A 25,799-nucleotide genomic window follows, 5' to 3' on the forward strand; every position below is an offset into this window, starting at 1 on the left:
AGAGAGAGTTGTTCAGAGCTTGTGCCCAGCACTTGGGCTTGCCTAGATTATGTCCTGGCTAGGCTGTATAATCTTGGACAAGTTAAATTTTCCTTTTCCTAGTCTCCTCATCTGAAAGATGGGGAAAATAATTATAGTAGACATTTTATGTGTGTGAGTATATTGTCTACATGTATGTTAGTGTACCCATGTCATGCAGTACCCACAGAAGCCAGAAGAGGGCATTGGATCTCCTGGACCTGGAGTTACAGATGGTTGTTAGCCACCAGGTTGGTGCTGGGAACCTAACCTGGGTCTTCTGCAATAGCAGCCAGTGCTCTTATCTGCTGAGTCACCTCTCCAGCCCTGATACTAGACATTTTTTATGTTGATTACCTGAGATCCATTTATTGTCTTTTAGTCAGAGCACCTCAAACTTCATTTCAGGGGATGACATATCCCCAGTGGTTACACTCCGGTGGAGATCAAACCCAGGACACTATGTATGCTGGGCAAGTATTCTAGCACTCAAGCTACACTCACACCCTAGAACTATTAAAGGTGACTCCATATATTATCTGAAGTGATCAGATTCACACCCCAGATAGTCAGCTATAAATTCTCCAGAATTTCAATCTCTAATACATTGATTTAAAAATAAAAAAGAGGACCTGGGTTTGGTTCCCAGCATTTACATGGCAGCTCACAACCACCTGTAACTCCAGTTCCAGGGAACCTGACTCCCTCTTCTGACCTCTGAAGCACACACATGGTACCCATACACATATGTAGGCAAATACTCATACACATAAAATAAATCTTAAACCAACAACAACAACAAAACCCAAAGTCAGGTGTGGCTAGAATCCCAGCACTGAGGAGGCCCTGCAAGTTTAAGGCTAGCCTGAGCTACACAGTGGGTTCATAGCCAGCCTGGGTTACATATCAAGACTGTAGCCCAAATAACAACAACAACAACAACAACAACAACAACAGTAAGTAGAGCCCATTCTTTCCAGCCACAAAGCCCTTAATAATACAGTGGGGGAATCCTACTACCCAGAATCCTGGCCTGGTTGCTATCCATGTTTGAATCCAGGTCTTGGGACTTGCTGGCACTCTATAAGCTCTTAGTCCTTCTAGGCCTTTCTTCATGACGACATTAACTCAAGCCCATAGCTGCTACTGTTTTGGTTGTAATTCTCATGTCCTATGTCAGGATTATGAGGGAGCTTTCTTTGCACAAACAGGGGCCTCAACCCCCAGTGGCTCTCATGAGGGTTTTGCCCATGCTGGGATGATCTTTCTCAGGAGAAGCAGCATGTGAAGAAGTCTTGGGAATTAGGCAGAGGGCACCAGGATCACAAATTAGCAGGAAATCAGAGGCTTGTGCACTCAGACCAAACATTCCTGTTTGCACAAGTACTGAAAATCTCATTGAATCCTAGGCCATCTCCCAGACCTCTGGAGTCAGAATCACAGTTTAACACGGAGGAACTGACAGACTTTAAACAAGGTTCTTTGGGTGATTCTGATGCTTAGCTATGTTTGGGAGATAGTGCCTCAGCTACCTATACCCACTGATCATAGGACTCTGTTCAGGTACAAGGGTCTCAGTTATAGGCTCTCTGTTTAGCATCACACTGGCCCCCTCCCTGTGAATGAGAGTGTCTAGTAATGGACCTAAGTTCCTAATGAGGCCACCATAAAAGACCGCCTGCCAGTCTCAGCCACACTTCTCATCCCCCTCCAGACACAGGGCTAGCTCAGCAGGGAAGGACTGGTGGTAGGGGAGGGCATAGGAGGGCAGTGGCAAGGTTCTTGGGGGTATAATGCAATCTTCTCATTGCTATTTCTTTCCCTGCAGATATAGTTACTGAACACAGGGTAAAACTGAATGGTGGTACACACCTGTCATCCTGGCAATTGGAGTGGAGGCAGGAGGACCCAAAGTTGAAAGCTATCTTTGCCTACATAGTGAGTTTGAGGCCAGCCAGGACTACATGAGAAGCCATCTCAAAAAATACCAAACAATCCCAAACAAAAAAAAAAAACGAAGTCAAGGTAGACAGCAGTCAGTTTTCCCAGTCATTTAGCAACAATGGCCAGGTGTTATATGCTGGGGACACAGAGGAGCAAGAAACACAGGCCCCACACAACCATCCAAGTAAATGTGTAACTGTAGGCAGTACCAAGGGACAAGCAGGAACAGCCAAGAGTGCTGAAAGAACCTGTGACTGAGGTAGGTGGCCTGTGCTAGTCGGGGAAACCTGGGAAATGCTCTCTGGGGAACGGAACCTTCATTGAGACCCAACAGATGATGAGCACCAGCAGCTAAGGACCAGGGAAGAAGGTACAAAGGCCTGCTGAGATGCAGGGAGCGGGGAAAGGAAAAGGGAGAGGGATAAGGAGAGGGAGAGAAGAGAGGAAGGCAGGGGCCATGACACAGACAGCCTCACTGCGTCCACTCAGGAGTTGGCCTTTCTCCCAAGGGCAAAAGAAACCACAGGAGGGCAGGATCAGAGAGGAACAGGAAAGGCTGAAACAGAAAGGAAAGAACAGTACCTCCTCTCCCAGCTCTTAGGAGGTCACTGTCAATGACTCCATGTGATTTTACTTCAGAGTATGTTAAGAGAGTGTGAGCGAGCATATGTGTGTGTATATACATACATGTGTTATATGTCTTGCAAGGTTTTCTGGTTGGCTTGGGAAGTCTTTCTGTGTGGAAAGACTTTACATTGCTTTTTTGTCTGTTTAGTTTTGAGACAGGGTATTATGTACTATAGATTAGAGACTTGGTACTCTTTGTTGGGGGAGGGAATATATCTCCATCCTGTTATAAACACAGACAATAGATCCCTTGCCTTCTGATGTCAGGGTCCCTTGGAGTCCCAAAAGGCCATCAACACCATCAATGGCCCATCAGTTAGATTCTTGTTGCCTCGAGGCCTGATTTCAAGAACCTTCAGGGTCCACAATGGCATAGCCACTCCCTTTACTGGGCACTCCTGTGATGCCCCTTTCCATTTTGTGGGTTCTGTCCAGTCATCAGGGCCCAGACCATATGGCACCTTTACTGGGAAGCTTTTCTGGCTTGTATAGTGAGATGAATCCCCCTCATCTCCCCTTACCCACAGTTCTCCAAACCGCCCTTGCAGCCCTGACTTGAGGCCATGTTGCTTACAATTTGGTTCATGGAATCCAGGTCAGCCTCAAGAGTGGACAACACCCTGTTTTATTCATGTTGCTCCATTCATTCATCTAGCCCTGTGTCCTTAAGAGCTAGCCACCTGCCCAGGATACAGACCTACTGGGATGGGGTGAAGGCTCACCTGAGAGGGTGTCTGGGGGTGTTAGTTTGTCAGCTGCATCATAGTATTCCTCATCTGAGCTGCCATCTTCAAAGGCCAGTGGTGGCAGTGGGTGCAAAGCCAGAGCTTCCAGTGTAGAGCTGGGCTGAGCCTCCACCCATCCGTGCTGGCCCCATGGCGGAGGTGTGGCCCCCTGCCTGGAAGCTGTGCTTTCTGAACTGTCACTCAGGTGGCTGGCTGGGGAGACACTGGAGCACAGGTTATAATAGTCAGTCTGGCTACTCTCATATAATCTGGGGTCCAACCTACCCATGCTCAGTTCTGGTCCCCAGCTGCAGGCCTCGGGAGCAAGACCCTGGGGACACTCTGTCTTCTGGCACTGAGGGTTGGCATTCTGGGCCAGGTCTAGCAGACATAAAAAACTGCTAGTCTCGATCCTGTTCTTTTCCTCTTGGCTGTTGGAAACAAGACCGTCTGAGAAGCCTGGAGAGCCAAAGTGGAAGAAGCTGGACCTGCTGGAGGAGCAGGCATCTAAGTCATCCTCTTCTAGGGCATCCATGGACTCACTGGAGCCACTGGTCCTGCAGCCCCGACTCTCAGTATTGGCTGAGTCAGATGCCTCAGACTCAGCACTGTCCGTAGTGCTACTGGCTCCGCAAGTGCTTGAACCCCTCCTGGTCACTTCAGGTAAGGAGCTGTCACCAGGAGGCTGCTCCTCTCTAACAAATGGTCTGCAGAGTCCCAGCTTCACCAAGCGTCGGTCAGAGAGGGGCTCCAGTATACAGTCCACTTCGGAGGACTCCTCTGAGTCACTGCAGGCCCTGGACTCATAGCCTGTAACACATGGGACAATGAAGGTTACAGACCAGCATCCAGGACTGACCTGTGTGTCTTCCTGCTTCTGCCATCCTGGATCAACTGATGCAGAACCCAAAGACACCACACCATTAGGCTGCCTGTCCCCCATCTGTCTGAGCAATCTAAAGAGATGGGATTAATTCACCTCCTAGGTAGAGCAAGAAGACCTATCTATCCATAGAAAAGTGGTGAGTAATCAGTTAGGTCTTTCTTGTGAATTAAACCATTCCTCAAATACTATCCCTATCCTGCCCGAACATCAAAATCAATATGGGGAATCAAATGTAAAATGCAAAACAGATCCTTGGCCTACTCCTCATCAATCTGTGAGGAGTCGGGTCTGAGGCTGCTAGATGGCACCGTTCTGAACCCTGGCCTTGGAGACCCATTGCTGCTATGGGCCTTTTAGAACAGTAGAGACTCATTTAGCTGCAGGTACCAGGGATGAGTTCACGGTGGAGGGAGGCAACTTCGGGCTGGATTTCCTATTCCTGTCTTATTAGCCTGTAGGGTGATTTTCTAAAATGTTTCTCTGTATACTACATGATCTCTTCCCTGACATCCTCTTCCTACAGGGAAGAGCTCAAGCTCCTTTATGAGGGGCAAAGATTCTCAGTGTGGCCTTGCTGTTCCTCTCACAGAAAGGCCCTGTCCCCTCTCTCATAATCGGTTCATCTCACACTGTGGTTCTGATTCCTCACCAAGCACCTTTGTCACACCCCTTACAGTATGGCTTATCCCTACCCCAACAACATGGCTGCCTTCTGCAGCCCTCTCCAACCTTGCTCCTGGGTCATGCTTCTTCTCTCTCTCTCTCTCTCTCTCTCTCTCTCTCTCTCTCTCTCTCTTTTTTTAACCTGGGTAGTTCTAGGATGTTCTTCAGGGACCAACCTCTAGAACACTGTCTCTGACCACTGTCACCTGTCCTATGGCAGCCCTTCTCACTCTGTGCTGTCTCCATGACCAGATTCTAAGCAACTCCTCATTTAGAAATGCTTAGCAAAGGCAAAAGAAATATACCCAAAGCTCCTCATCCTTTCCTAACTACAGGCCCTCCGTATCTGTAGGATATACCCATGGATTCAAGCAGTCACAGATTGAAAATATTTAGAGGGAAAAAATGCACCTAAATGCACAAGCTTTTCTTTCTGAATACACACAGTATAACAAAGATATACTGTAATATAAATTATGGGGGTACGGGTCAGTGGTAGAGCATTTGACTATACCATAAATTATATTGGTTAGCTGTCATGTGCTGTTTGTGCTTGTTGAGAGCTGACTCTGAGAATAAGAGATGGGTTCCCTTGCCTCAGACTCAAGCATGTTTATTTTAAGTATCCTCTAAAACTACCTGTCCCAGGGCAGGCTGGCCCCCTGGCTATGTTATACAGAGAAAGGAGACCAGTAGACCACTAAGACTATTAACAACATTGTGTCTTTGAGACTAGCCAGAAGGGAAACCATTTCCAAATGAGATTACTATTGTTTATCCCATGGTACAAAAACCTGGTATTGGGAAAGAGAAGTCTGAAGCTCATCTGCAGAGAAGACATTCTGCCTGGGACCCTCTTTGTCAATCAGGGACTCCAGCTAACTGTTCCTATCACTTCTACACTATTCCATGTGATGATGTAAATGCCTGATCTGATGTTCTGCTGTTGCCTGCTGCTTGCTATTTTGTTCTTTTACTTTTGCTTGTTAATATACTTAATAAATGCACTCACTCGAATCTGAAAGCACAACTATTACTATCTCTGCAGGGAACACATACATGGCGTTGACGTGGATGGGCTTAGGCAATATATTAGTTAAAATATATGTGAGAAGATGGGCGTGGTGGTGTACACCTTTAATCCCAGCACTTGGGAGGCAGAGGCAGGTAGATCTCTGTAAGGCCAGCCTGGTCTTAAGCGAGTTCCAGGCCAGCTGGGGCTATAGGGAGACCCTGTCTCAAAAGACCAATAAAGAAAGAAAGAAGGAAGGAAGGAAAAAGAAAGAAATTTTATGCATGTAGGTTACGTAGCAGCGAGTTCCAGGCCAGCTGGGGCTATAGGGAGACCCTATCTCAAAAGACCAATAAAGAAAGAAAGAAGGAAAAGAAGGAAGGAAGGAAAAAGAAAGAAATTTTATGCATGTAGGTTACGTAGACATTCTAAACTATTTTATAGAAAGGACTTGAACATGTGTGGGTTTTGGTAACCACAGAGGGTTTGGGAACCAACCCCTTGTGGCTGCACATATAACAAGGATGACTGCATTTTAGTCTACTGCTGTCTCGTCTCTTGAGCTGATCTTCATCTATTTCACTCATATGGAAGAAACATTATCTAATGGTAAGCTATTGAGCACCTCTTTCCACCTCCACATTTAGGGACATTATATTGGTAGCTTGGAATGGTAGTGATGGTAAGAGTGTTTATTCAACAGAATTAGGCAATTGTTTCAAGTCAGGGTTTCCACCCCCCCCCCGCAGAGACAGTTATTAAACATTTATCAGCACACCCCAGGCAAAATGCTACATCAATAAAACAGCCCAACAAAAGCCTCATGGCAGTTGGAAGCTGCCAGGGAACCTGTTTGTCTCCCCTGTCCTCCACTTCTTCATTCATAGCATGTTATGATTTCACATCTCTTTTGTCTCCAGGTACCTCTTACTTCTAAACATGTAAGACTGAACATTTCTGTCATAATTCAAGAGAATGCGAAAGTTCTGTGGTGGTTCGAATGAGAATGTTCACCATAGGTTCCAAGTATTTGAATACTTGGTCCCAGTTGGTGTTGCTGTTTGGGAAGTTTGGGAAGTATGTCCTTGCTGGAGGAAGCATGTCTTTGGGGGTGGCTTTGAGAGTTCATAGCCTTGCCCCACTTCAGCTTGCCCTCTCTGCTTCCTGCACGTGCTTGGAGATGGGAGCACTCAGCTTTTTGCTCTGGCCACCTCCATTGCCACGCTTCCCCATCATAACAGACTCTAATCCCTCTAGAACCATAAACTAAATAAAGTCTTCTTTCTATAAGTTGCTTTTTATCACAGCAACAGAAATGTGAGTAACACAAATACAAAGGCCTGGAAGAGAACCAGGTCATCTGCTTTCTGAAAACGCAAGTGTCATCTCTTTTTCTTAGGAAATAAGATGCAGATTTTAGAAATGAGTTTAGGAAATGCTTCAGGGTATCAGAGACTTCAAGAGTATTCCTTGGTGTTAGGAGAATTCCAGGTACAAAGAAGGTTTTTCTATTATTTAGGAAAGACCACCTGTTCAATTGGAAATTATTGGAGAAATACTTCTTACCCAAGTCAAAGTTCCCTTTAGGCTGCCCTTACCTATGAGGTCAGGGAAATTGGCCTGTACTTACTAGGGGAAGACTGAGCACCTCACCTTCTTCAGCAGACACTCGGTGAATTTGCTGTCTACTTCCAGACCAGAGGAAAACAGAATTAACTGGGTCGACAAACAGCCTGTAGTACCCAGCAATCAAGCAGGCCAGGTCTTTTGCACTGCTGGACTCCAGTAACAACGTCAGAACCTATGAAGGAAACCAGAACTTTTCTGTTCACAGCGGGCCAAGACACAACAAGGCCTTGTGGGTCCAAAGAGAGATTCCAAGTAAATTCAGACATGGTCCACAGACTGGCCCAAAAGGGTCCCAGAGTCTCATCTATAAGGTACTAAGTGACCAAACATGCAAGCACATATACATCTATGCGTGCACACACAGGCACACACACACACATGCATATCCTCACACACGCACAGTGTCTCTCATCAAATCCATACACTACCTCCTTTTGCTCTTTCCTCTACGCCAGCCCCACACCCTACCCATCCCACCCACCCTGCTCATTCAGACAATGCGGCCCCTTCAAGACCTGATCCACCAAAGGGAAAGGAGCAGGAAGAAGTAGAAAGTGAAGGGAAGGATGATAAAAGTACAGCACCGTTCTTTAGCATATTGGGTGAGGGAACGATAAACGCAGGGCTTTTATTTACCCTGAGCTACTTAGCCATCTTAACCCCCAACGCTCAAAACTCCTGAGCAGCCATTCTGGGCCCATGTACTTGGCGAGGCTCTCTGATGGTCTCATCTACCTTTCTGAACCCAGCAAACTTTGGGTCCAAAACTTTTCATCAAAAAAGCACATGACTCGACAAACAGAACAAAAGCTTTGCAGGACCCTCTCAGGATAACGCAGCCTGCTCATCACCTTCCATTTGAAGCAGATCCTTGTAAATACATATTGAACAATGGGCTTTATTATCACTCAAAGCTCATATAAAACCCCCAGAATAACTTAGCCCCAAGCCCCAGAAACCAGATTTGGAGTCTGTTCTCCATGTGTTACCTTAATGTCCTGGAGATACACTTTGACCATGCTCACTTTCTCAGACTCTTCTGTCAGCTCTATGCGGCTGATGTTGGCAAACTCTGCCAATGTGGACATGATGTTGAGCTTACTATTGATAATCTGGCTAATCCCATACTTGGCTCCAATTAGAAGGGCAATGTAGGATTCTCTATCCTGTAACTGCAGCAGAGTGGAAGGGAAATTAGTTTCTATTCACAAGCTAGTGGAACTACATTGCACATGATGCCCCTCTCTGTAAACTCTCTGATCTTGCTGTGTATCCAGGCTGGCCTCAAACTTGTGATCCTCCTGCCTCAGCCTCCTGAGTACTGGGATTACAGTATGTGCCATGCCTGGCTTCTTGCTCTACAGTCTTGTTTCCTTCTTTAGTTCTTCACCACCATTCCATGGAACTCCTGATCAGCATGGGACCCATCCGTGACTAATTAATGAAAAATAAACCTATCTCCTATAAACCTTTCCAATAGAGGACTGTTCCCTGTTCCCTAGCCACAATTTGTGCTTTTCCACCTATCTGCCTGAGTTCGTGCTACGCCCCTCTCTTGGAATCTTATCCCTGTCATCCTTATTGGAATCCTGACCCTTCCTTAGATGTTCCTATGAAACCTACTCCCACCAGCATTAGTAGCACTACCTAATCCCAGCAGTTAGGAGGTACAGAGAGGGGGGTGAATTCAAGGGTACCCTCAGGTGCATAGCAAGTTCAAGGCCAGCCTGGACTACTCAAGACCCTGTCTCAATAAAACAAACAATAACAACAACAACAACAACAACAACAACAACAACAACAACAAAAATCCTACTGATAGGGAAAGGCTCGGCCTCCTCAAGCCAGAATAGCCCATTTTCTCCCTGCTGGTCCCATACCACTTCTCCTGTATGACTCTGAGAACATTAGGAATACCTTATTTTAATTATTTCTATATGTTATCTGACAGTAGAGTCTGTATTAATGTATATTTGTAACCAAGCCAGCACCCTGAGTCATCTGTGTAGCTAGCTGCCTTTCCCAGCCCCAGTTCTTTCCTGAGACAGGAAAGGTAAAGGCAGGCTCAGGAGGGAAGGTAATAGTCCTTGGAAACACTGGAAGTTTTCCCAGTCCCTTCAAACCCTATTCTGTGATCTGGTCTCTTTCCCACTTTGGAGCCTCCTCCTTATACAAAGATTCTGTCAATTTTTTTCCATTCCTCTAACTCCCCCAAACTCTTTTTCTACCTATGCTGTGAGGCCAACAGTCTGATTAAATGGACCTATCACTGAAAATAACTGAGGGTGCATCAAATCTCCCAAAGCAGTATTGTTACTATTAAAATAAATACCTACTAGTTAACTGGCTCTGTGCTGGGAAGTTCTGGGGCTGGCTGCATGGTGGGAGAGAGACCCTTAACCCATGGACACTGATGGCTGAGAAGCACATACACTAGACCGAGGCTCCACAAAGGAAGTAGGAAGAAGAATGGGCTCAGGACAGAGGGCTATTCAGCTTCTCTTGCCTTAGACCCACACCTCAATTCTTCCTTCTGAACCATCAGGGCCCAGCCTGACAGTCTGTCTAACAGTCATCACTCTGTTTCCCTCTCTGCTCATGTACCCAGAGCTCCCAAGTGCACTGCTTTACAATACACCTCACCCTGGTACCTTTTCTCCATTCTCTAGTCAAGTTCCCCACAATCTTCTGAGAGCCTTCTCTTCCTGGACCCAACCTAAGTTAGCAATGGTGCCATCTGTCTTATCACCCTCCAGCAGTGGCTATCGGTGTGCCTTGTGACTTGGCTTTGTCTTGTGGGGTAGCTTGTTTTATCCGTGAGGACAAAAGTCCCAACTAATTCAGCTCTGCCTCTCCCAGCATCTTCCACAAGGCTAACCCCAAGTCAGGGTCTCATAAATACTTGTCAATGGTATAATATTTACTTTTGGAAATAAATTCAAGGACATAGCAAAGTCCTCAGGCATGTTAGGCTGATAGGTATTCAGATCTGCAGAGAACCTCCAAGGACCCGCATAAGCATAGTTGTCTGATACGTACCATTAGAGTAGCATTAAAGATTTTTCCACCATACGTCTTGAGTTCACCAAGGATCTGTAGATAATTTAAGCGTAGCTGAGCAGCAGAAATAAGTTGCTTCAATAGAAAAAAAAAAGATTGTTGAAATCAGGGTTATTTACTTGCCTAAAATCCATGCAATATTCAAAATGTTTTCCCCAAGACTTCACAACAGAGGGCTGGGTGGGTCAGCAGAGGCTACGGCTGCCTAACCTTCTGTCGGGGTTCCAGCAAATTCTGGTTCCTCTTCATGTGGAAACTAATGGCTTTCTTGATATCCTTGCCTTTCATGTTTCGGAGTAAAGTTGGAGATATAAAGTTCTCTATTCCCCAGTCTTTCCTGCAGTGAGACAGAGGAGAGAGGGAGGCTCATGTTTACAGTGTACAGATGCTAACGAAGAGCAAAATGCCATTTAATTCAGATCTAGAGTTCCCATGATGCAGCAGTCATAAGTTACTTTAATTCAGACCTAGAGTTCCCATAATGCAGCAGTCATAAGTTACTTTCTCTAGTGGGAGGAAGAGAGATGGAGATAGACACAGAGAAAAAGGTAGAGATACAGATAGGTAGATAGATGATAGATAGATAGGCAGTCAGACAGACAGACAGACAGACAGACAGACAGCTAGGGGGGGGTGTGTCTCTGTCATACACACAAATCACACATATTCCACAAACATCACCACAGCCATTTAGCACCCCACTGGAAACAGATTACTCTTGGTGTGGTGTGCTATTTCACTAATCAGAGCAGAAGTTCTCAGTCATTTTAGCAACAAAATATATGGCATTATCATACATATATGCATGATAGAGAACAACAAACCCAGGGCCTTGCACACACTAGTCAAGTGCTCTACCACTGAGATACATTTACAGCCTAAGCACTCTTTCCGGGCAATAAAGAACACCTATGAATCCCCAGGTTAGGCTTTAGAATGTTGTTATCCCAGAAGCCTCAGGAGCCCCCTAAACTTGCTACAACTACAGGAGGCTCAGACTCTCCACCCTAGACTTTGACTTAGTACCCCAGGGGCTAGACAAAGGATCTGATATACTCATATGATTTTGATGCCCAGGCAAGACAGAGATGAGACATGGGGAGGGCTTAGAACACTTGAATGTTATCACTCAGAGGCATTCTAAGCTAAGAATAAGGAGACACTGGGATTTTAGGACTTGAAACCTCCCCAGTAGGGTGGGAAAATGCCACAGGAACTGGTCCATGTCTCTAGAAAGAATTGCTTTCTAAGACATCCCTACTCTTAGAAGTTGTCAACAGACTGCCTAAGACAAACTCCCAGGGCCTGGAAATTTCTAAGAGTGGGGGGGGGGCAGGGGGGGGGGGGAAGTGGGGGTGGTGTCATTGCATATGGAATTGGCTTCTGCCCAGAGGGAGCAGCCAGCTCTGACATCTGGGGGAGCCAGGCTGGGTAGGGGGAAGGGGATAGAAAGACAAGGACAGATGGGTGGGAGAATGAATATCAGCTTTCTGTGAAGTCTGGCCGTCCTGGCCAGGGGCCAGCAGTCACAAATGTGACACAGCTGCTGTCACCCGGCACTCACTCTATGTACTTCAAAGAGATCTTCTGTGGTTGGGCACAGGCATAGATCCGCTCCTGGATGTGCAGGGCTGCGAGCCGCAGTGCGGAGCTACACTTCATCTCCACAGCAAAGCGCTCCTGGAGCACATCGCTGCAGCTCTAGAAGAGATCAGACAGAGCAGTTGGGCAACAAGAGAACACACACTGTACCCCTAATTCTTTCAGGTGAAAGGTAGCAGGGCCAGCATTCAGCTTTGAGGCCTGGCTCTGACAGTTCTTGGCTGTGTGACCTTGGTTAAGGTGCACAGGACTCTCTGTGCACTAAGGCCTTCCATTGCTAAATGCATATGATCTGTTCTACACTACAAGATTCTTGTGAGGTTTATAAAAGATAACACACAGGGCTGGAGAGATGGCTCAGTGGTTAAGAACACTGACTGTTTTTGCAGAAGACCCAGGTTCGAATCCCAGCACCCACATGGTAGCTAACTGGTTTTAAGTCCTAAGATCCCAGTTTCTCCTTATTCTTAGCTTAGGATCCCCGTAACTCCAGTTCCAGGGGATCCGACAGCCTCTTTTGTCCTCTGCAGGCACTGCATGACACGGGTGCACTTACCTACGTGCAGGCAATACATGCATACACATAAAATAAAAATATTAAATAAAATATATTTTTTAAAAAAGATAACACACAAGAATGTAGGTATAAGGCTCACAGTGGGGCTGGAGAGATAGCTCAGCGGTTAAGAACACTGACTGTTCTTGCAGAGGACCCAGGCTCGATTCCCAGCACCCACATGGTGGCTACGAACCGTCCTTAACACCAGTTCCAGGGGAATCTGATGCCCTCTTCTGAGGGCATTGCATGACACAGGTGCACTCACATACATGCAAGCAATATTTTTTAAAAAAATGGGCTCATGGTTTCATGAAATGTAAATACAACACATTAATGGTGTTACGAGTATTATTATTTCCTGGTACTATTTCTGTAAGACTTGGGCTAGTCAACCCCCTAAATCTGAGTTGCCCATTCTGTAAAATGGTGTCACCTTCCAAATGATTCTTTGCATCAAAAGAGAAATGGCAAAATTACTCTCACCCGAGGAAGTAGAAGGGAAGACTAGGATGGGAGTCGAGAAATCAGGTTTTGGCTTTTCCACTAAGTGGGGACCCCAGACATAAGATCTTTCCAAGACTTAGTTACATCATCTCTAACACGAGGCTCTGCAGCACTAAAGCCCCTTCCTGCAATAAAACTGAAACTGTAACCGCCCTTAACAGCATTAGAAAAATACATCATCTACATTGAGGACTAAGCCTGCATTTGATTACTGCATTGTAAAGCTCCTATTACATCAACTGGGTAGCTGGAAAGGGAATTGGAAGGGATAAGCAGACACACTGGCCTCCAGGAAAAGACAATCCCTTCCAGAAAGATGCTTAACTGCTACAAACTCAGAATAACCCAATGAGTATCTTTGAAGACAACGTCATTTCAGGAAGCACAGCCCAGTCACCTGCAGGTAGAGGTATTCAAAGGCCACTGGGTCTTCTTTCAGGAGATCCAGGGGGTCTTTGGGAACAAAACATACCCTGAAGAGGCAGCGGGAGTCATGTGATTCTTCCCTTTCCACCACCTGCCAGGGGTAAAGAAGATATTGAGACCTCACAGTTTCTACAAAACAGCTTCACAAGGGAACAAGAATGACAGAGGTGCCCCAATTCTATTTTAGCCTTTCCCTAGACAGCACAGACTTTCCCTCTTAGCCTGACTTTCTTTCCCATGGGTATAAAATGTGCAAGATTCAAAGGGGTGATGGTTCCCACACATCCACCTCCCAGTTCCCCCAGTCAAAGAAAACCCCTTTCCAGTCTCTTACATGCCCTTCCAGAGACAGTCTAGGAACACACACTTTATGTCTTGAATATGAAATTTCCCCCACAGCCTCACGTTTAAACTCCTGGTCCTGGCCTGGCAGGGCTTTCTTGGGAGACTGTGGAGCTTTTAGAAGGTGAGACCTGTCTGGAAGGAATGGGTCTTTGGGACAGGGCCCTGAGGCACATCCTGGCTCTGCTTCTGTTTAAAGTCTTGCTGCTTCCTGTCTGCCACCACAATGTGACCAGCTGCCTTATGCCACCCCCACCCCATGATGCATTGTATCTCTTGAACTCTGAGCCAAAACTAAACTTATTCTCCATGAAGTTGCTCCAGCCAGGTATTTTACCACAGTCATGAGAAAAATAAGTAATATACAAAAGTCTAGATTTCCCGCATATAAGAATGTAGTCTGTATACCGTTCTGTGCCTCACTCCCTCTTCTTTGTTTATTTTTGTTTTTGAGACAGAGTCTCTCTGTAGCACTAGCTGGCCTGGAACTTACTATATAGACTAGGCTGGCCTCTCAATCTCACAGAGACCCACCTGCCTCTGCCTCCTGAGTGCTGGGATTAAATGCTGGGATTAAATGCCACCATACCTGGCCCACCTCACTTTTTAAAAAATGATTTTGGGGGATTTAATTTGATTGTATTTCCAAATGCAAATGCAAACGCTTATAAAGAGTTTGCAAGAAGCAAATCTTTCATTAGGTGAGCGATAGGGTCATAACTCCTTTGAGATGAGGAAGGCTGAGTGGCTTTCCTGCCTGTCCCTTTTCCAACTGTTGAACATCTACTGATCTTTCTATAGTCCACACCTTACAATGATTTGTTAAAGTGACCTGTGCTTGACTTTAAAAGTCAATACAACTTCCTGAATGTCTGAATGAGTGGGTGGCACAGGCAGATTGGCTGTTTGGCCTTTCCTATCATCTGGGGTCAATTCAGTGGGGCTAGTACCACAAAAAGGGTCTGGGACACAGCAACCAATGCCCCTCCCCTAGCATCTATGAGGCAGCAGGTGCCAGGAAAGTTCAGCAGAGGTGTGTGCTGGATAGCTTTAGTGTCAGCTTGACACACCTCGGTTGAGGGAGCCTCAACTGGGGGACTGTCTCTATTGAACTGGCCTGTGGCCATATCTGAGGGGCATCTTTTTGATGAGTGATGTGGGAGAGCCCAGCCCACTGTGGGTGGTGCCACCCCTGGGCAGGGGGTCCTGTGTTGCATAAGAAAGCAGACTGAGCAGGGGCTAGGGGAGCAAGCCAGTAAGCAGCATTCCTCCATGGCCTGTGCTCCAGCTCCTGCTTCCAGGTTCCTGCCCTGAGCTCCTACCTTGGGCTCCCTGATGAACTATGACCTGGGAGATGTAAGCTAAATAAACCCTTTCTTCCCCAAGTTGGTAGTGGTCAGAGTGTTTTGTCACAGCAATGGAGAAAAAACCAGAACAAGGTGGAAGCAAAAAACTGGGACTCTATCAGCCATGTGGCTAGGGAAAATCACCTGACTTCTCTTAGCCTCTATCTCCACATCTATGAGATGAGCATCTTGGAGCCATGCCCCTGCCTACCTCATAGGATCAGATACAGATCAGACTTGAATCTCACCCTGTCATCCCCAGGCTGAGAGAGTACAAGTGCATTCAACTTGTGTGTGCACTGAGCTCTGGCTCCAAAGGTAGCTGAGGACCTGGCCTGCTATCCAGGCCTCCCTGGAGCCTGGGGTGGGTTCTCCTACCTGCTGGATGAGCTCCTCCTCATGCAGCAGATGCAGGCGGGAGATGCTGTACTGCTCCTCTAGGGCCAGTGCAAAGTATTCAATACTTCGGATGGACAGCTTCTCCTTCACAGTGAGGATGATGTCCTGGCAGCAAAGGCAGAGGGGTTACCTGATAAGCAAGAGGACTTCCCTGGCCTTCTCAGCACTCCCCCAGAACATCTGGGAAGGAGAAGCTGGAGCTGCAGGGTCCACTGCTAATGCACACAGGACTCCAGTTCTCATGGTGGGCCCTCAAAGCCCTGCCCCACTGTTCTCCTCCCCAGGCTCCTGCACCACCCACAGCACCAATCTCTCTTGCTTTTCTTGGAAGGTTGAAGCCACTCAGGGGAGACTTCTGTCTCTTTTCTCAGGGTCTGTGGATCCATAATCTCTCTGGAGTTGCCAGGCTATACCATCACCATTTCCTAGACAGACTCCCACTAACTATCCTACATGTGACTAGAAGAAATTGACTTTAATTTCTTCCTCTGTGAAATGGAGGCTAAGGATGCCTATATTATCAGGGCAGCTGACAGGAAGGAATGCTAGCTAATGCTGTGCTTTGGCACAATGGCTGCCAGGCTGCACTTCTCTTTCCCTCCAGTGGCCCTCTGTCATCATGAATGCCTCAGTCACTCACACATGCAGTTCCTTCTGATATACTCTTTTCCCATTACTCTTCATAAGACTGTTTCTCTCCCAAGTTTCAGCTCACATGTTGCCTCTTCAGAGAGGCCTTGCATGGTCATTATATCGAAATGTGACTTGGTCCTATCACCTCCATAACTAACCAGTGACTAAGTCCTGAAGAGACTATCTGCTTCTGCAACTCAACAGCATTAATTCTGCACCTACTGTGTGCCAGGCATTGTGCTCAATGTGATGGAAAGCTTCTTTCTCTCAACTATACAATTGTGAAATATGGACTTTTACTCTTTTATTACTGCAGGCCAACTGCTGAATTTTCTGAAAACTGAAATATTGATTTAAAATTTTTTGTTAAATATTATTCACTCATTTCATGTGCATGTGTGTATATGTGTGGGTGCTCACATGCCATAGCGCACTTGAGGCAGTCAGAAGATGACATGCATGAATCCATCCTCTCCTTCCACCATGTGGATCCTAGGGATTGCACTCAGGTAGTTGGGTTTGGCGGCAAGTACCCATGTCCACTGAGCCAACTTGCTGGCCCATATTATTGGTTATTGACTGTCTGGCAAACCTGCCTCTTGACTCTGCCTGTCCTTTCTCTCACGCCTACCTTGCCTTGAGCCCATATGTTTCTCCTGTCTTAGCAGAGTGGTCTCCGATGGACCCTCCTGCCACTCAGAAATCCTCCACCTTATATCCAGACCAGTTTGGCAAACCACATCCCATGTGACAAATTCAGTCTACTGCTGATTTTTGTCATTAAAGTTTCATGGGAACAAAGCCCTGCCAGTCACTATGAAGGCAAAGTTGAGTAACTACAACAGAGTCCCGACAATCCACGAAACCTAAAACATTTGCTATCTGGCCTTTTACCAGAAAAAATTTGCTGAATGCTGACCTAGAGCAACTTGGCTGAGCTTCTATCTGTCAGGTCCTCCCTTGCTCAAGAACATTCGGTGGTTCCCCAGCATTCAACTGGCCAAAATCCAAACACAGTTTAATAAACACTGAAGCATCAAGTGCTAACCCAACCCACTCCCTTCCACTTTATCTTTTTTTCTTTTAGTGTCTGGGCTGGAGAGATGATGCAGATGGAGAGATGGCTCAACAATTAAGGGCACGTTCTATTCTGCCAGTGGACCTGAGTTCAGTTCCTAGTACCCACATTGGGTGGCTCATAACTGCTGTAACTCTAGTTGCTGAGAGTTCCAATGCCTCTGGTCTCCGGGGGCACCCGCATGCACATGTATATCCCCACAAAAACAAATATCCATAATTTAAAATAATAAAAATAAACTCTTTTTTAAAAAAGAAGGAAGCTGGGTATGGTGGCACACACCTTTAATCCAAGCACTCAGGAGGCAGAGGCAGCAGATCTCTGAAACCAAGGTCGGCTTGTTCTAAATAAGGAGTTCCAGGCCTGCTGGGCTTTCAGTGAGACCCTATCCCAAAACAAACAGACAAACGAAAGGAAAGAAACGGTCTTACTCTGTAGCCCAGGGTGACCTCAAAATCAAGATCTTCCTGCCTCAGCCTTTTGAGGACTACAGCTGTTTACCACCATACCTAGCTTCCCACTCTATCTTCTGGTACTTTTGCCAATGCACCCTGCTCTCAAATCTCAAACATGTGGCAAACTTGCCCCTCTCTAGGTCTTTGTTGGTGTTTTCCCCATGCCTAGAGGCATTCCACGCCATCCCCAATCCACTGCTGTCAAAAGCCTGTCCATCTTTCCACATCTGCTACGCTGTCCATCATTTCCTGGAAACCCTTCCTTTCCACCCACCTGGAAGCTCTAGTCTCTCCCCTGACCCTGAACCACATCACTTCTGTCTACCTTTCATGGTCCTAAGTCCACAGTACCTTATTGTTACCCCAGCTAAGAAGGTGACCCTGAGCAAATGATTTCTGTATCAGCAGAAGTCAAGTGACACAGAAATGACTAACCCAACATTCAATGTTTTAAATGACATTTTCTTTAATCTGGAGAAAGGTTGTTTTTGTTTTGAGGTTTTTTTTTGGGGGGGGGGGTTAGTTAGGGTCTCATGTAGTCCAGACTGACCTCAAACTTGATATGTAGCCAAAGATAATCATGAACTTCTGATCCTCCTGCCTCCACCTCCACCTCTACCTCTTGAGTGCTGGGGTTATAGGCTTGGTGCTGGAGACTGAAGTCAGGGCTTCATGCAAGCTAGGCAGGAACTCTACCAACTGAGCTACATCTTGCCCCAAGAAGAAGATTTTCTGATGCAAGAGCTTTCTTCCTTTGTGAAGGGAGAGGGAAAGGGAAGTCCCTGCTGAGTTGAAGTGGCTTTCCCTTTTTTTCCTGGCAGGATTTGTTTATCTCCACCACTTTCCCTATTAAAAAGAGCTAAAAGATTTGCTTTATAAAATTTGACTGCTACAGATAAGTAAGATTAGCCAATATTATACTGCTAAGTCTTTGTTCGCTGTCCTAACTCTGTCTTCTTAGTTCCTCTGTGATACGAACTTTTACTGTAAATCCTCTCAAGGTATTTTTGGCTGCCAGTGAGGACTCACTTGAACTTAATCTACCCTCCATTCCACTCCACCTTGATCAAAGATGACGGAAGTAGAACCCTGCCTAATTCACTTGTAAAACTTCCATTCAAAGCAGAATAACAGAGAAGAGGTAAGCTCCAATCCAGTTTAGAAACCGCATGCTTGAAGTCAGTTATATGTCAACAGACTGTGGCAAGTTGGAGACCTCTTGGGCCCATTTCCTACCAGCAAAGTGGGGCCAACACTGGTCAGTCACCTCACAAGGTTATTGAGACATTAAATCAGAGTGTATACCAGGAAGTTCCCAGCAGAGTGAATGAATGAAACACATCCACTTCTCCTGTTTCTCCTCTGGGCTTGGCGCTTCCTGGGTTCCAAAGGGCTTTCTCTGGCTTCTCCTAAGTTTCACTAAGGAAGGAACAGGGCAGGACATTTGGAGCAGTGTGGGGAATTGCCAAAGGAAGTTTCCAGATAGAAATATTAGGTGTGGCCCTTGTGTGCATATATACATGTGCACGTGTGCACATATGTGTATGTGTCTTGGCTACTGCCTATAACCTATAATAGCATCACCCCACCAGCACCTGTTCTATCCTCAGACCCTGAAGGCTCCATATCTAATCCTCCATGGTTTTTAAATACATTTTAGATTTATTTATTTTTATTTTATGCGTGTGTTTTGCCTACATGTATATAAGTGCACTCATGACATTCGATGCCCACAGAAGCCAGAAGAGGGCTTTGAATCCCCTGGACTGGAGTTATAGACAGTTGTTGACTGCCATGTGGGTGCTGGGAACCAAACTTGGGCCCTCTGCAAGAGCAACCAGTGTTCTTAACCACCGAACCATCTCTCCAGCTCCTTCCATGGTTTTGAATGTTTTAACAAAATGCATGGTTGGCTTCCTCACCGTGACCTCACTCTGACACCTCTTCTTCCTTTGTTCAAGAACTATCAGAAGCATCTCTCTGTCTATGGATAGTGCTGGCAGGCACTGGAGGCCCTGTATGGCCACTCCCTTTGCTTCCCCTCAGAAAGCAGTCTTGCTGCATGCTTCCCTCACTATTCACTGGACAATGGCTGTCTTCCTGCTCTCTGCACTGGTTCATGTGACTCCCTTGGACTGCTGTATACCTCATCCTCAAACTGCCCCATCCCTTGTCTGCCCTTGTTGAAATCACCCTTCACAGCTGAACTCAGGTGCAGCATCCTTCCCTTGCATTGACAGATGTGGTGCTGGCATGGGGGAGATGTGCACTGGGTGGAGCATCCTTATCTAGCCTTTTATAGTTTCATTCATCCTGCCCTGGACTACTGGGAGTTTCTGGAATGCACACCCTCCCTCAACTCGACTGTATGCTCCTGCAGTCCTTTATTCGGCTCAGTAACCCCTCAGAGCACCTCAAGTGAGGAGTTTATTCAGCATTAGAGTATGTATTTTAAGTTACTCTAGTAACTAAAATGGCCACCCTTAGGGGTACAGTTTACTTCGTAGGTGGAAGCACAGACAAGGGGCAGAGAAGCGTGGTGGTTAAGAGTGAAGGCTTAGGAGGTACAAAATGACCTTGGACAAGCCACTTTGCCTCTCTGAGTCCTAATTCTCTCCCCTCCAGGAAGTGATAAAAACAGCATCTTACTGGGTGGCCATGAACTACCTGAGGTAACACAGCGCTTATCTTGTCACAGTATTCAGACTGTGGTGGGCACAGGTAGGTATGGGACCACCGAAGGCAGATAGAGGGCAAAGAGTCTGGGGGTCCTTTGAGCCAATATCATCTCCTGAGAAAGAAAGGTTCAAGTTTATGCTTAGTACCTTCACAGTTGTGTTTGCCTCAAACTTGAAAGCTTTGGTCTGTCCATTCTCCAAGTATACCTTGAGCACATTGGGCATACACAGCAGAGAGTTCCCCTGGAAAATACAAGAACATGTTGTGTCCCTGACACGCTGCTCTTCCTGTTCCTGGATCTGCCACATCTGCTCTCATTAAAAAGTAACCACTGGGTGTAGCTGAAGGTAAAATGGGTCTCTAGGACTGACATCCTCTACAACCAGTGAGAAGTTCTCAAGTTCCCAGGATCTGAAACAGAACTACTCCCAGCATGTGTCTCTATGGGGAGTCCAGGTAGAAAGCTCAGCTGGATAAAGAAGTTGATTATCTTTTTCTCAAATCACAGGAAGCATTTTCCAGGTGAGAATCCAGAGTCTTCTAAATGTAAATGTCTTCTAAGTAATACAATATCATGGCTCGGTTTAACTTTTTTTTTTAAGCCACAGTATTTTCATTTTTGTAGGAAAGGGGATACAGTCACACTCCGATATCAATTCATACTCAACCAGGATGAGAGATTTCCAACTGCTCCCCTGTTGCCACCTCAGCTTCTCTGCCTCTAGGTGTTTAGAAATCTTACTTTGTATTTCCCATGTGGGAATTTTTCCTTGGTCTGCTATAATTTGTGATCGAAAAAGGTTTATAAAGCCGAGTGTGATGGCACACACCTTTAATCCAGCACTTGAGAGGCAGAGGCGGGTGGATCTCTGTGAGATGGAGGCCAGCCTGGTCTACATAGTTCTGGGCCAGCTGGGGCTACAGAAAGACCCTGTCTCAAAAACAACAACAAAATGGTTTATTAAAAAAATACAGCCAAGGGGCTGGAGAGATGGCTCAGCAGTTAAGAACATTGATTGTTCTTGCAGAAGACCCGGGTTCAAATCCCAGCACCCACATGGCAGCTAACAACTGTCCGTAACTCCAGTTCCAGGGGATCCGACAGCCTCTTCTGACCTCCATGGGCACTGCATGACGTGGGTGCACTTACCTACATGCAGGTAATACACACATACACATAAAATAAAAACAATAAATAAAATTTACTGTCTTTTAAGGTTTCTTCCAATTTTTATCTACATTTGTACATAGATTTTAGAGAGCTGCAAAAAATAGATATTCTTTTTTTAATCCAATACATATTTTCTATGTTTAAAGCCAATACAGATGTAATTTTTATGTAGGCTTAACATTTATAATTTCAAAAGCTTTAAAATATTCTATTGAATTGAAATATTAGAACTAATATAACCAGTCCTCTATTCTAGACATTTAGCATTTTCTATTTTTTAGCTATTTAAAATACTATAGATTTCATTTAGTATATGGGTTTCTTACATTTAAATTTCTTTATATTCTAAATTTAAAGAAGTGAGATGTCTCAGCTATATTTCATGAGAGTCATTAAGTTGTGCCCTTTTCCAACTCCCAAAAGTTATCACCTCCTTTACAAAGCCCCCAGTTAGTACCTGATCATAACTTGTACTTGTTTACTAATGAACTGGCAGCTTACCAGCTTCACTTTGTAATATTTTCTTTTTTGTTTTTTTTTTGTTTTTTTTTCTTGAGACAGGGTCTCCCTCTAGCCCCAGCTGGCCTGAAACTCACTAAGTAGACCAGGCTGGCCTTGAACTCACAGAGATCCACCTGCCTCTGCCTCCCTGAGTGCTAGGACTAAAGGTGTGCACCACCACACCCAACTCCCTTTCCATTTCTTTAACTGTGAGCAAAGTCAGACCCATTTCCAAGGCTGGGTTTTCTTCTAGATTCTTCTAGAGTGATGTATGCCCTCAAAGCTGCCTTATCATTTTTCAAGGGGAAGGAAAACTTTAATCCGAGTTATCTTTTAAATGCTTGAGAGGATGAAGAGGCAGGTCACAGTGATGAATTCTCACTGGCTTTGCTGTCTCTACCATGGGTGGCTGGTGCAGAGATGCTCATAAATTCCCTTTGAAGCCCAAACTTGCAAGTCTTTGGAAAGCCCTGTTCTTCTAAACTGCCCATTCCCACCAAAACTTTGAACCAGTTCAGTAGCCAGTTTGGGTCTCAAAACTTGTCCTTCTTTGGTCTTTTCATGACAGACACCAGTGAATGAGGGAGTGCAGCCATTTCAACAAATGATTGTCCAAGTGACCTGGTCCACACCTGAGGTGCCTTCATTATTACTGTTCAGGGCTGGTTCTCACCCCGCACTGCTCATCACCACACTACAGTTCTTGGTCTTTTGGGCTAAGATCAAGTAAATACACATGTCGAATCTTAATTGAATCTGCAAAGAGGTTCAGTTCATGTTCACAAGCATAGGCACGCAGAGATTCAAATCATTGCTGACTGGCAGCATCACAGGCTTATTCTCATGGATATATCAGGCCTCCAATTGGACCCTTCCTGAAAAAAATTATCTTTCTCTTTCAGGTCTAATTAGGGGTATGTACTGACAAACAACAGGACAGAGAGAAGATAAAGGCTCTGCATTTGTGGATCAGGTCAGCTGGATCCTTTGTTTAAATAGCCATGGACTCCATCCCCCCATTTCTCTGGATGACAAGAAGTTTTGACTTGAATGTTAAAAAAAAAAAATCTAATATTTATTGGTGAATTCAGAATGGCAACAGTAACAGGCCATTGTATAAATTGTGCATAAATGTACTTTTTATCCAGCAATCTTCATTAAAAAAAAATCAATATTGGGCTGGAGAGTTGGCTCAGCAGTTAAGAGCACTGGCTGTTCTTGCAGAAGACCTGGGTTTGAATCCCAGCACCCTCATGGCAGTTAACAACCATCCTTAACTCCAGTTCCAGGGGATCCAACACCATCTTCTGGCCTCCTGAGGCACTGCACAACATGAGTACATTTATATACATGCAGGTGTAACACTCATACACATTAGATAAATAAATAAACAAACAAACCATCACTCTCTAGACTAACACTTCCCTTTAAAAATATGTGTTCTGACACCATACCCCTAACCTTCTCCCATCAACTTAGATCTCTCTGTATCAAAAAGGACTAGACAGCATGTGTAGAAGAAAACAAGAAATGAAGTCACGCAGACCCAGGCTCCTGACTTTATGATCTTAGCGGTTAATTCTCTTAATGTCTGTAAGCCTCTGCTTCCACTTTTGTTAAAATATCTCCTTTTCAGGATATTGTGATGACTACAGATTAGGCACAGAAAAAATTTAGGGGCACATAATAGAGGTTTAGTAAGATGCTGAGCTCCTCAAAAACAAAGCCATCCCAATGACCATTCATCACTATTAGCAATATGTCACCTTCCATAATGGGAAGTTAACTACTAGAATTTGTAGGAATTTCGTGAGCAGAAAAATGGAGTTGCTGAGTAACAGACAGCTGCTACACCCAGGGCTTCTCTCTCATCCCACCCATACCCCAAGCCTCACCAGCCTCCTTGTCCATGGTCTGCAGGAAGGAGGGGATGCATAAAGCTTCCAGCAAATGCATGGTGATCCCCCTGCATCCTCTCTGAGGGTTCCAGAGTTTTGGGGAGGCGTGTCCATGTTAGAAGAGCACTCACCAGCTTCAACAAGAGCAACTTCCATTCCTGACTATTGACATACCTGACTATGTCCACTGACAAGCACTTCCTCAGCAAAGTGCACCTTCACAGGGTTGCTCTTTAACCGGGCCCTCTTCTCTTCAGTCAAGAAGGATGATTTGGGGATGCCCTGAAAAATATTAACATGGCATACTTTCATACAACACATTCATAAAAAGCCATGCACAGCTTCTCATTTTCCTTTTTTTAAAAATTTAATTTATCACTTTTATTTTATGTGTATGAGTGTGTTGCCTGCATGTATGTGAGTGCACCCATGTCATGCAATGCCACGGAGGTCAGAAGGGGGCTATGGATTCCCCTGGAACTGGAGTTAAGGACGGTTCATAGCTGTCATGTGGGTGTTGGGAATTGAGCCCAGGTCCTCTGCAAGAGCAGTCAGTGCTCTTAACCACTAAGCCATCTCTCCAGCCCTCTTCTCATTTCTTAAAGAAAATCTGACAGCTGTTGTGGATTCAACTAAAACCTACATGAAAGGAGGATATCCCATTTAAAGATTTCTTTTTTCTTTTGGTCTTTTTGAGACAGGGTCTCCCTATAGCCCCAGCTGGCCAGGAACTCACTATGTAGACCAGGCTGGCCTTGAACTCACAGAGATTCATCTGTCTCTGCCTCTCAAGTGCTGGGATTAAAGGCATGTGCTACCATGCCCGGCTTCCATTTAAAGATTTCTTTTAGCAGAATCTAGGGATTCCAAAATAGATTATGTTCTTACATGTCTGAACAGCTGGACATTTCAAAATAGCAGTACTATACTGAAGACAAAAAGGACAGGCCTGTGAAGAGAAGACCTGAATTCCAACCCATGTTCTACTACCTCAAGAGTTGTGAGAACTACTTCAAAAAATTCATATGAAAGAAAACAAAAGTGTGTGTGCATGTGTGTGCGTGTGTGTGTGTGTGTGTGTGTGTGTGTGTGTGTGTATGTGTGTGTGTGTTAAACAAAACAGGGCCTGGAGAGATGGCTCAACAGTTAAGAGTACTTGCTGAGCAATCATGAAATCATGGGGACCAGAGTTCAGATCCCAGCACCAGGCAATAAGCCAGGTATCCTGATTTGATGCTCTCCTTTGGGCATGCATACTTACCCATACAAGTGCATATCTCACACATACACATATGGGGGGGTACACACAGGCTCATAAGTAAAATAAACCTTAAAAAATAATTGTGTGACTCTGACTGGTCCTTCCCTTCTCTGGACTTCAGCCTTTCCATGTGGGATTAGACAGGGCTCCCTGGAGCTGTGGCCTCTGTGGCTCGTCACTGGCCCCTCTTGACTCTTATCTTGTGATACTCTCTCCAAACATAGAAAATTCATCATCAGTTGGTATGGCAAACCCTTGGACTAGATCATATCAGGCCAAATTATGGTACGTGAGTAGTTTTTATGTGAACTAGACCAACAGGATGTAGTCTTCCTGGCCCAGTACACTATTTCCCACCTCGCATCCCATGTTTCCCTGGTC

General features: G+C 45.5%; 1 protein-coding gene across 1 annotated transcript in view; it reads right to left on the reverse strand.

Annotated features, from left to right (window-relative positions):
• The window catches only part of Frmpd1 (FERM and PDZ domain containing 1), a 108,829-nt gene that overhangs the window by 2,865 nt on the left and 80,165 nt on the right, over positions 1 to 25,799 (reverse strand). The window contains exons 6-15 of the mRNA XM_008847679.1: positions 24,332 to 24,439; positions 20,734 to 20,829; positions 15,722 to 15,847; positions 13,627 to 13,746; positions 12,129 to 12,265; positions 10,775 to 10,901; positions 10,544 to 10,639; positions 8,494 to 8,676; positions 7,529 to 7,676; positions 3,312 to 4,124 (exon numbers count right to left, since the gene is read on the reverse strand). Coding sequence (XP_008845901.1) covers positions 3,312 to 4,124; positions 7,529 to 7,676; positions 8,494 to 8,676; positions 10,544 to 10,639; positions 10,775 to 10,901; positions 12,129 to 12,265; positions 13,627 to 13,746; positions 15,722 to 15,847; positions 20,734 to 20,829; positions 24,332 to 24,439 — 1,954 coding nt within the window. The remainder of the gene's footprint in view (positions 1 to 3,311; positions 4,125 to 7,528; positions 7,677 to 8,493; positions 8,677 to 10,543; positions 10,640 to 10,774; positions 10,902 to 12,128; positions 12,266 to 13,626; positions 13,747 to 15,721; positions 15,848 to 20,733; positions 20,830 to 24,331; positions 24,440 to 25,799) is intronic.

This window comes from Nannospalax galili, unplaced genomic scaffold (assembly GCF_000622305.1).
Source record: "Nannospalax galili isolate Female #2095 unplaced genomic scaffold, S.galili_v1.0 scaffold263, whole genome shotgun sequence".
NCBI lineage: Eukaryota > Metazoa > Chordata > Mammalia > Rodentia > Spalacidae > Nannospalax > Nannospalax galili.